This window comes from Diabrotica virgifera, chromosome 8, assembly GCF_917563875.1.
Source record: "Diabrotica virgifera virgifera chromosome 8, PGI_DIABVI_V3a".
NCBI lineage: Eukaryota > Metazoa > Arthropoda > Insecta > Coleoptera > Chrysomelidae > Diabrotica > Diabrotica virgifera.
In genome coordinates this window covers 140773626-140786050 of record NC_065450.1, presented here as the reverse complement: position 1 = coordinate 140786050, position 12425 = coordinate 140773626, and the positions used below count along the sequence as shown (strand labels likewise).

The following is a 12425-nucleotide window of genomic DNA, read 5'->3' as shown; positions in this document are numbered from 1 at the left end:
ATTTTTGTGTTAAGACCGTATTTATATTACGACCCCGGTATTAACATTCTATCTAATAGTTTCGTATTCCGAAACAAGCGAATTGTCTCATAATTTATATCTGAATTGGGATGTTTATATGAATATTTTTAAGTTTCTCACAGACAGCAAACAGCACAATTGCTACATACGCAGATGATACTGTTATAATGGCCTCTAGCTCGGTTCCAGTTACAGCGTGCCAAAATTTACATCATTCAAATGGTTTAGAGAAATGGTTACAACTGTGGCGAGTTAAAGTAAATGGCAGCAAATCTGCACATATAACATTCACTTTATGCAGGGAAAGTGTACCATCTGTGCATATAAACAATACCATCATACCCACAAGAAATTATGTTAAATACCTAGGAATACATTTTGACAGCCCACTAAATTGGGGAAAGCACATCTGGAAAAAACGACTAAAACTAGGAATAATATACAGGAAAATGTATTGGTTCATGAACAAAAACTCCAAATTAAGTCTATACAATAAATTATTATTGTATAAGTCTATCCTAAAGCCAGTTTGGACTTACGGTATTCAGATATGGGGTACTGCATCTAATTCCCATTTACTGAAACTTCAGCGTTTTCAATCAAAAGTCTTGAGACATATTACCAACGCACCGTGATGTGCCTAATTATGTTATACATCGAGACCTTCAGATCCAAAAAATTAAAGACACCGTTGTCTCACTCAGTGGAACCTACAAAAATAGACTACTGCAGCATTAAAATACGCTTGCGCAAGACTTACTTAAGCGACCGAGGAGAGGAAGACTAAAGCGCCGTGACCCATTAGACCTTTCTGTACCTGTAATTACTGAAACGTAGACTATATAATTTAATGTGTGTGTATTTTAACTATTGATGTTTTTTTATATGTTCGTAAAATATGTCTTTATAAATTGTTATTTAGATCTCAGATATTTTTATCAGAAATGTATCGCAAAGGATTTTCATCACTGGATGGATTTCCACTATGTTAATGTGATAAACCTATTGCTTATTGTTTTTTTTTTAATTGTAAAAACAGATTGCAGTAAATAAAGGATGTTTAAAAAAACTTTCTCACAGACGTATGGTATTGCGTAATTCTTTTTTCCATATTGCCATGTATTTTCCGTTTGCCCAGAAGTAAAGCATTTGTTTATATTCTACAGAAGAGCTTTCCGTGAGAAGGTGCCAGAATGTCGCTATTATGTTTATCTTAGAGATAAGTGGTTCTGTGGTTCAGAGATAAGAGTCCAAGTGTTACCAACGAGTGCAAGTGTCCTTTTCGTTGATTTGGCATTTTTCGTGAGAATCAGGAGAGCCTTGGCTGACGTAGCTCTATGTTTTGGATTCGTTGAAAGAAGATTTGCGAGTTTAGAGGGTGTGGCTAAGGATATGTCTAAGTGACTTCTTATTTATCGAGATTCTAATTAGGGAAGTGTCTTAAGTCTGTAATTGGTCGTTGAGATTATTGATGGGAAGATCGAATGATTTTTTGGAAGGGCGTTGAATTTTTGAGGATTGAGTTTGAGGAGATCGAGAAAGTCAGTTACGTTTGAGCTGTAGAGAGGTGGAAGTTGAGCTCTAGCCTCGGAAAGTCTGCAGGGTTTCAGTGCAGTACCTGAAAGGTGGAAGTTCCAGTTTAGTTTGAGTATAGTGAAGTTATTGTGCAATTTTATTGCAGAAGTCTTTGTGTTGGAGTTCTATTATGGTCTAAGCAAGCCGTAGGCCACCGCGTTTCGCTGTTTTAGGCGAACGCGACTATTTTATACCAATGACGGTATAATAATCTTTTTCTACGACCGTTTAATAACATGCTTATTATTCGCTATTTTTTCATAGATAATAGCACCCATTACTGTACCCGTGAGTAATAATTCATTACTCACGGGCTGAAGTTAGATTCAAGTGACGCATGCCACTTTTAATATTAATCGTATATAAACTGCAAATAAAATTACTTAAAGTTGTTTATTTAATACAATAATGATTGTAATTTATATCAATAATTAACTTCGAAAAATTTTTAAAGGAATTTTAGCTGTAACAATGTCAGTATATTTTTTACGTTTATATCTTGTTTACTAAAAATTTTGACGTTTATCATTTATTTTAGTGACAGTGACATTAGCTCATTTTGTTTATGTAAATTGGAATTTATAACTAATATTGTGTTTATTTTTCAAGTTATATTGTGTTTAATATGTTATAACATATTATGTATAGTTATATTATTATATTATATATAGTTAAATGTAAATATACATTATAACTATTGAAATACCAACAACAGCCATTTCCTGTTTATTAGATTAATTGACAGTAGGTACAAATAGGGCTTTTCATTCACAGTCATTTGTTTCGAGCTTCTGTCATGTGTCACATAATATTAATATATCTACGTCATACGTTATTGGCATATACCAATGGGTGCATTCAGCAGACGCAATCGCTAACTAATCGATTAGTGATTTTCTGCTGAATGCCACATAAATTGTGGCATTCAGCATGTAAATCACAAATCGATTACTAATCGATTAGTTAGTGATTGCGTCTGCTGAATGCACCCAATGATACAAACCAAAGACGTATGACGTAGATATATTAATATTATGTGACACATGACAGAAGCTCGAAACAAATGACAATCGATGAAAAGCCCTATTCAAGCTTATAATTTTTCGGAAACGAATAGAACTTATATTGCCTATTTCTAGTTGTATTTTTACAATAAATAATAATTTAGTAATAGTAGGCAACCAATTATTCAGCCACGTACTAGGGGTAAGTAGCATTTAGGTATTCTTGTAAATTATTATAATTCAAATCTCGAATAGTTGATAATTAAATTTTTTACTAATTAAAATAAAAAAGGTCGTAGAAAAAGTATAGTATTCTACTCGCATGTAATGGCTATTACTCACTCTGATGAATTACGACACTCGCCTACGGCTCGTGTCGCAAACTTCATCATCGTGAGTAATAGCCATCATTACATGCTCGTTGAATAATATACTATTTCTTACATGCAAGCAGGAGTTAGAATTTTCTTTTGTGTTACTAGTTTCAACATCATAGTTAAAGCATGGAGTTCCTTTTATTTTATTTTTTTTTGATCCCGTTTAATATACGAAAGGACTATTAAATTCTTAAATATTTTTGTTCGAGTATTACAACAAAGAATTTTCTGAGTAAAGACATAGATAAGGTAAGTCACGCCATAAGTATTTTATATATTTTGTATTGACTATTAGTCCAGAAAGCCACTGCGCATCCGCTAGAAAAAATATTCTAATTCGGATTTTTTGCACAATCTTACTTAAAAAGGACTCCTTTTAACAAATTTGTATGTTGCCAGGACCTAAAGGTTGTAAAAAATTTTTTAAACGTTTTTTTTTGTTTTTTTCCTAAAATTGTTTTTTTTTGCATGGAAAAAAGTTTTTTTAGGTTTTTTGGATCATTCCAAACAGAAAAGGTCTTTAGTGACTTTTCTCTAAAAATGACAGTTTTTGACATATAAGCGATTAAAAATTGCGAAATCGGCCATTTTAAACCCTCAAAAACTAGGTGAAAAACTGAAAATTTGAATGTTGCCAAGGTAGGTAGATATTCTTTAAACATCGATTAACGAAATCCCAAAGAGTTTTTTGCACTACAATATTCAAAACTCCTTTGTTTTTTAATTGCTAATCAAGCGTGCGCGACACTATTTTCTACCGACAGTATGGTGCAAATGAAAGGAATAAATTCGTTATTTCGTAAACCGGCGAATTTAATGAAAAATCCCGAAACAGGTCGATTTTTATTTTTAAGTTATGATATGGTGGCATATATGGTATACTAGTGACGTCATCCGTCTGGGCGTGATGACGTAATCGATGATTTTTTTAAATGAGAATAGGAATCGTGTGGTGGCTCATTTGAAAGGTTCTTCAATTCTCTATTCAATAATGTAAACATTTACATAATTATTTATACAGTGTGTCCTTCTACTTCGTTTTTTGTCAAATAATTTAATTTAATAAAAATTTTTTGGACACCCTGTATAAATAATTATGTAAGTGTTTATATTACTAAATAGAGAATTGAATAACCCTTCAAATGAGCTAGCACACGACCGCTATTCTCATTTAAAATAATCATCGATTACGTCATCACGTCCAGATGGATGACGTCACTAGTATACCATATATGCCACAATATCATAACTTAAAAATAAAAATCGACCGGTTTCGGGATTTTTCCTTAAAGTCGCCGGTTTACGAAATAACGAATTTATTCCTTTCATTTGCACCATACTATCGGTGGAAAATAGTGTCGCGCACGCTTGATTAGCAATTAAAAAACAAAGGAGTTTTGAATATTGTATTGCAAAAAACTCTTCGTAGTTTCATCACTCGATGTTTAAAGAATATCTACCTATCTTGGCAACATTCAAATTTTCAGTTTTTCACCTAGTTTTTGAGGGTTAAAAATGGCCGATTTCGCAATTTTTCAATTTTTAATCGCTTATATGTCAAAAACTGTCATTTTTAGAGAAAAGTCACTAAAGAGCTCTTCTGTTTGGAATGATCCAAAAAATCTAAAAAAAACTTTTTTCCATGCAAAAAAAATTATTTTAGGAAAAAAACAAAAAAAAAACGTTTAAAAAATTTTTGACCACCTTTTGGTCCTGGCAACATGCAAATTTTTTAAAAGGAGTCCTTTTTGAGTAAGATTGTGCAAAAAATCCGAATTAGAATATTTTTCCTAGCGGATGCGCAGTGGCTTTCTGGACTATATGTTTTGTTTAATTTTTGATTTAGCTATCTTTTCTTTAATATTTCTATTTTTGTATATTTTTGGTTTCCATAAGGAAACCAGTGGCGCCCAATATATTATTTCTTTTTATTTGATATTCTTACTTTGATTTTTCTATTTTTTTATTCCTAAGCTAATAAGAGAATATTAATAACATCCCGTTAAGATCCACCCCCATATCTCTTCCGATTCTGAGCAACCGAGGACATGTTCTTCAAATTGTGTAACACGTTTACATCCCCTTATATGACATAACAACATCCTGTCAAATTCTATTTTCCATTATTCCTACAGGGTGAATTTCGTAGTTACAATACTTGTAGTAGATCTGTCGATCTGTTAATTCCGACGTACTCGAAATACTTCGACATATTCGAAGTATTTCTTGAGAGGTAGACTGCCAGCTATCTCTCCATCTTTTTGGTAGTCTCCCCGGTGGCCACTTGCTAGCTGGTTTTGGAAAATCTAACTCAGCTTCCGAAATGACCCCGAAAAAAGAATTACCGAAAGAAAACAAAAATCTCAGACATTAACAAAAACGCCTAACAAGGAAAAACTGAAATGAAAATTTAAAAAAGTCAAGAAAGGCAATATCATTCAAACAACCGTCAAAATAGACAAATGGGTATACCACGAAATTGAAAAAAGCCACAAAAAGAAATATTTTTGAAGACAGCAGCTCCGAAGATATTTCAGAGAGTGAACTGTGCCATAGGCGTAACCAGGATGATCCTAAGGGGGGGATACCAGTGGCGGCTCGTACCACTTTAAGAAGGTAGTGCCACAACTCGGGCAGCCGCCAAAATTTTTAGTGACGGATTCATGATATTGTCAAAGAAAGGTATACTGACAACAAAAACTAAAAAAAAAAATGCGCGGATACTTTTATCTTATGTACATATCTTAAGTTTATTGATCTGAGGTGCCAAGCAATTGTCCAACATTGATCAAAACAGTTCCGTAAATTAATTAATAATAAAATCCTCTTAACCTACCACCAGCATTTACTGCTGATAGTGCTTGAAAATTGTTATTACGATTTAGTCTCTATTTATCAATTTATAAAAATAATACTATTTCATTATTCACACACATGCACAAATTTTTGTAATGTCACTTTTAAAGTTTACGATATATTATGAAGTTCATTGTTCTATCTTTTGGTTGCAAAGTTTTCAATGACTTTATAATTAAAATAATTATCAATACAATTTACAAAATTCTTTTCTGCAGATAGCATACCTAAAGCACTATTTTTCGATGTAAACATCGAAAAACAGCGTTCTGCTTCAGATGTTGATATAGGAATGGTAACTAAAATACTTAAAAGTTTAATAGTTTCTTCAAATGTGCTTTTTAAACCTTCCCTCTACAATAAAACCGATAGCGAACAGCCCCAGAGGTAGTACTTAATTCGTCTCGCTAATACAGTACCTACTTCTAATTCAGTTTTAAACCGAGTTTTGCTTAAAAATTAAAATTGTCTCCATGTTTCATTAAGAAATGATTCGGAGAACTGATGCTTATAAGCAGAAAACTTCTCCGACATAAATAAATTAGAAGCAACTAAATGTCCGGAGAAGGTAGACCTTTGAAAGATCTGGTACTTTGAATAATATGAACCTTTAAATCGTTGTCTAATTCGGCGCTAAAATTGACCAGCTCCTTAAATATGCCTCTATTTTCTGAATTTTCTTTTTCGTCGTGACCTCTTAAAGCTAACTCGAAAGCTCCACAACACCTTATAACATTTGTAGTTTTTTTTCTAGCGAAAAACCACCAAAAAAATTTTTAAAATACTAATCTTTATTGTCAATTAATAAATTAAACTTGGAATAAACTGGCGTCTGATCGGCCTATGGAGGAGCGGTACGGGAAGGGATAAGGGCTTCCGGCTTGGTGATACTCCTCCATAGATCCCTACCGAAGGGCGTTGACGCCTAAGAACGGTGTATACATACAATAAATTAAACTTAAGAAATAATCAAAATATTATCAAAATACCCACGATCATGATGCACTAAAAGTTTAATTATAAATACAAAAACTTTTTAACAGAAAATATACATAATAAAAGCGACAAAGCAGCACGTAAAGAAACTCAAAATAAATTGACCTGGCTTCATACCCTCGTGCCTGGCACAGAGATTCTAATGTTAAGGTATACTAATAGTCCAATATAGCTCTTTCTCTGTCACTTCTCTGCATTCTTTCGAGAATGCTCCTAAAATCTTTCTCTCTTTACTCGTGCCAGTACTGACTTCGGCGCGAAGGAGATTCTCCTGTCGAGTACTCTCCGCTGTCGGCAGGGATTGTATTGCGCCCATAGTTGCCATATTTTATATAATTTATGAAGATCAAAAGAAATACACACAAAAAAATTAACAAGAATTAAAAAGTTTTGAAGATAAAAAATATGTTTATGGATAGTTAGCAAGGTAGTGCCATGGCTCTATGGCACTACCTCACGGGCCGCCACTGGGGGATACAACTACCTGAAAGGGGGTGGGGTTACAACTACTGGAAGGTCTCTGAGGGCTATGGTGTTAAGCGTATAGAGCTCAAAGTACATCCCAATGGGGGGGGGTTATAACCCCCAAAACCCCCCCTGGTTACGCCTATGAACTGTGCGATGATGATTCAGATGAAAATGACTTCTGTGTCTGTGCATTATGTGGTGATGGTAGCAGATGGTAGCAAAAGACGAGGTATGGAACGTGTTCGATATGTTGTCAATGGGCTCTTGCCATGTGTACAGGAGCGGACAGTCCAGAAGGATGTATTTGTGACTTCTTCGATGATTCGTTTTTTAATATATTTCTAACATGATTTCTTATGTTTTGCGGTATATATACGTTTTCCTTTAATATTTATGTTCAATAAACTCCATTTTCGACGGCCATTTTTAAGTTTTATTATTGCGCACAGTCATCCGACATATGCGCACCACTATCTCTGTCTACCGAACAGACGGAGTAATCAAGTGAATAAATCATAATATTTCTTCAAAATACCTTAACTCACGGCCTTGTATACAATGCCGATAACACTAATTACCGAATACCTTGTTATCGGTATTGTGTAGAAGGCCGTGCGTTAAGGTATTTGGAAGAAATATGTGATTTATTCACGTGATTCCTCCGTCTGTTGGGTAGACGGAGATAGTCGAATAGGTCGGGTAACGGTGGACGTTACACTAATTGGAAATTTCGCCCCTCGTTGTTCTACTGTTCAACCATTCATTGAATCCGCTCTTTACCAATATATCTAGGCCCTAGAAGTATGTATATCTTCAAAAAAGTTGGGAACTGAAATATTTCAAGTTTTTGCAATATTCTGAATTTGGATTAGGTGCGCACCAATAGCCTACTCTCCCATACTGACCCACTGTTACAGTTAAAAATCCTTTCAAAATTTTTCGAAGTTAATTATTGATATAAATTACAATAATTATTGTATTAAATAAATAAGTTTAAGTAATTTTATTTGCAGTTTATATAGCACAAATATATTAAAAGTGGCATGCACCACTTGAACCTAACTTCAACCCGTGAATAATGACCCATGAGTAATTAATGAAAAAGTTAATCGGTGTTATTATCTATTCAAAAATAGTGAATAATGAGCCTATTATTAAACGGTCGAAAAAGTTCTTTCTTTTTTATAAAAGTAATTATTTTGTATTTCAGAGATTTAAGTACCGAGAATCTTGTATATCTGACAAGCCAGCAGGCCCTAGGCGATTTAGCATTTTTCATTGAAGGTATGAACAAAGAGTACAACCTGACTTCTGATGTAAAATGGATTGTTTTCGGAGGTTCTTATCCAGGAAACTTGGCCGCCTGGGCACGCCAAAAGTATCCCCATTTGGTGCATGGGGCCATGTCTGCAAGTGGACCACTTCTCGCACATTTAGATTTTTCAGGTAACTTTTTATATTTATAATTTCTTGGCTATTCTCGATCATAATAAATAGGCGAGCGGCAGGCACCTCCAAAATGACCAGGTACTAACCACGAGTAGATGAAGTGTTGAAAATGCGGTTTATTTTGAATTTTATCTGGGTAAACATTGTCAAAATTGCAATTATATCCTAAAAATGAAAAAAAAAAATGAAATCACGTTTTTTCCGTTTAACTAGCTACAACTCTGTTTCATTTTAATATTTTTTTTCTGAAATTTTTACAGTATAATATGTATAGCTCTAACATTTCTGAAGACAACGATACCTCTTTCAACCTTTTAGTCTCATTCTGATAAAGGTTATAAATTTTTTAAAGTAAAAGGTGAAGATTTGCGCATTGCAAAGTTTAATCGCAAAAGATGAGAGTAGAAAAGTTGAGTAGAGTACAAAGAAGTTTTCTGGAAAGTTCTAGATCAAAATGTTTTATAGAAAAAAAAATAGTGCCACTTTTAATATCGACATTAGAAATCCACAGATATAATACCTCGTAGATTAGGCAAAGTATAGGCCGCTCTGTGCATCGAGGTGTAACGCCAGTATTAAGAATTGAGTGGTCTAGCCATCTTTGTCTATCACATGCGCGGGATAGCTTGGTTAAAAGAGATAGAAAGACCACCGATCGACTGTTTCCGCGTTCCCCTTTTTTGGTGAATATGCCTTGTCTACGCTTAATATGTTTATGTAGAAGTCCCCAAAAATAACGCTTATTTTTCGAGATACTGACCATGGGTGGTGAATGGCTAATTTTGGTCTTACATTATGTTTTTGACGGTGTTGAAAACGAAAATTAAATTTATTTTAAATTATAAGTGGGGGTATACTGTCAAAATCGCAATTTTACCCTAAAAATAAAAAAAAAAATAAATCACGTTTTTTGCGTTTATCTCGCTACAACTCTGTTCCATTTTAATATTTTTTTCTAAAATTTCTACGGCATATATTTCTTACCTTTTTGAAGACTATGACAATTAATGCCAATTAATGTTTTAAAAATTATAAAAGTGATGACTTTCAACCGTCAAATTAATATTTATAACAACTGTGTGTTTAATTGTACTAATTTGTACTTACATAAATAAATTACGGTGTTGAACTGTTTTATTCATGAAATAATCGCAACAAATTGCACTCGATCTCTAAAATTAATATAGAATTTTAGAGCTCTTGTGCAATTACTACTGATAATTCCTTGACATAGAATTATTTTAACATAATATTCAAAAGTCAAATCAGTAGACAATAACAATGGTTTTGAATCGTCGTCATGGAAACCAATTTTATTTTATTGCTTATTTTTTGATGATTTTAACTTCCAATCGTATAGTACGATATTTGATCACGTGTTTAATTCTGTCCAATCAGATTAAAATTATACTGAGAATTATCTAATGTAGAAAATTACCGATAGAATTTTTTTAAGTAGATTGTTTCTGTTTAATGGCAACCAGTTTCCTAGTTTTGACAACTGTCACATTTAAGAAAATATCCATAATATACGTATTAAAAAATAATCTTACGAATATCACACGACAGTAAGAATAAATAAGAAAATAATGCTTCATTTTAACTCAAATTTGTTGTCATTGGGCAATAGCCACTCGAGCCCTGCGGGCTCTCGTGTCTATTGCCAGACAACAAATTTTCGAAGAACTGTCGCATTATTTTCAATTTATTCTCACTCTTTTGTGATATTATACCCGATTATTTTTTAATAATTTTAACTTCCTATCGTATAGTAAGATTTTTGATCACGTGTTTAATTCTGTCCAATCAGATTATTGTTACATTGGTAATTTTCTACTGTAGAAAATTACAGTGAAATTTTTTTAAGTAGATTATTTCTGTTTAATTGCAACCAGTTTCCTAGTTTTGACCACTGTCACATTTAAGAAAATATCCATAATATACTTTTAGTTCTGCATCTAATGTCAAATTGTCACTAGGAGAATACAAATAGGCAAATTTAAGCTCTCGATTTACTTCGGTAAGATTATTTCATGAATAAAACTGTATTTATAAATAAAAATAACTAATATTGTATTAATATCTTCATCTAAATATTTGCTAAACTGTGCTTTTCACTTTGACCAGTTGAAAAATGTGTGTCACATTAATTGGGATCAATGTCACTGAGTGTTTTTATATAAAGACTTGCATTTTATGAAAAATAATCTTACGAATATCACACGACAGTAAGAATAAATAAGAAATAGCTATTTGTATAACAAGGGAGGAAAGTGCTACTTTTCCTCCCGAGAATGAAGGAGGGCAGTAATCATTCAAGGGAGGAAAAGGCACTTTACTCCCATGTTATACAATGATTTTTCCACCTTCCTCAAATAACAAGTCATTTTTTCATTTTTACTTAATTTATTTATGTAACTAACCAACAAAATTTATTAGAACTAAAACCAACAAGTAGGTACCTACAATATAACTGTCAACTGTCAAATAAGTCAAATTATTAATGTAAACATTGTTAAATCAAAATAACCATTTACTGTTTTTTTCCATTCTGCAAAATACAGAGTGTTTTATAAATAAACGTTAAAATGTATAGATACTTACGTAATAGAAAATAGATATTGTACAGGGCGTCAATAAGTTATATCTCATGAATGAAATACCATGACGTCACTTTTACTTTTCCTCCCTAGGGAGGAAAAGTACAACTTTGCTCCCTACAATCAGGTCCGGAAAAGTATACTTTCGGTAGAGGTAGGTAAAAAATAATGTTTCATTTTTACTCAAAGTTGTCATTTGGGCAATAGCCACTCGAGCCCTGCGGGCTCTCGTGTCTATTGCCAGACAACAAATTTTCGAAAAACTGTCTCATTATTATCAATTTATTCTCACTTTCTTGTGATATTATACCCGAAAATTTTGTTTTGACAATATTATCAAAGAACGTATCGAACAATTCAAGGATCAGCTTGCATGCATCAGTGGCATCAATGATACATTTGCAAAATGCCACGAATTGCTCGTTAACATTTAATGTTACCCCAGTATATACAGGTTGTCCCGAAAAGATTGGTCATAAATTATACCACACATTCTGGGGTCAAAAATAATTCGATTGAACCTAACTAACCTTAGTACAAATGTGCTCATAAAAAAAGTTACAGCCCTTTGAAATTACAAAATGAAAATCGATTTTTTTCAACATATTGAAAACTATTAGAGATTTTTTAAGATATACTTCTTTAGGCGCGATTGAGATTGAGGGTGAATTTATATTGATCTGCGCGCATGCGCACACCGACAGTATGGTATTAGTTGTTATACGGGCTCTGATTGGGTGTTGAAATGATCTGTCAATAATAAATAATTGTTCAATATGAAGGTAAACAAATGTATAATATATTAGTTTTATTGTTGTGAGGACAGAAACAAAAAAGTTTATAATTGTAATGACATTTAAATAGTTTTTTAAAGCAACAGGTACGTAATAATTGTAAATGTATCATAGGTACCTACCTATTTGAACCTACCAAAATACATAGTATGTAATACTTTTATTTACATAATTTGATTACCATCAAAATTTCTATCAATGGTCACCTAATATATTGTTTTCTTACTCTATGTTTTGTTGTATTTTTTCAATTCTAAATCATTTCAATTCAAAATCAAAATAATT

At 32.8% G+C, this 12425-nt stretch overlaps 1 protein-coding gene across 1 annotated transcript in view; it reads left to right on the top strand.

The window, feature by feature from the left end:
• Positions 1-12425, top strand: part of LOC114344886 (putative serine protease F56F10.1) — an 80648-nt gene that overhangs the window by 7568 nt on the left and 60655 nt on the right. Inside the window, exon 3 of the mRNA XM_050657650.1 lies at positions 8508-8743. Within this exon, the coding sequence (XP_050513607.1) occupies positions 8508-8743 (236 nt within the window). The remainder of the gene's footprint in view (positions 1-8507; positions 8744-12425) is intronic.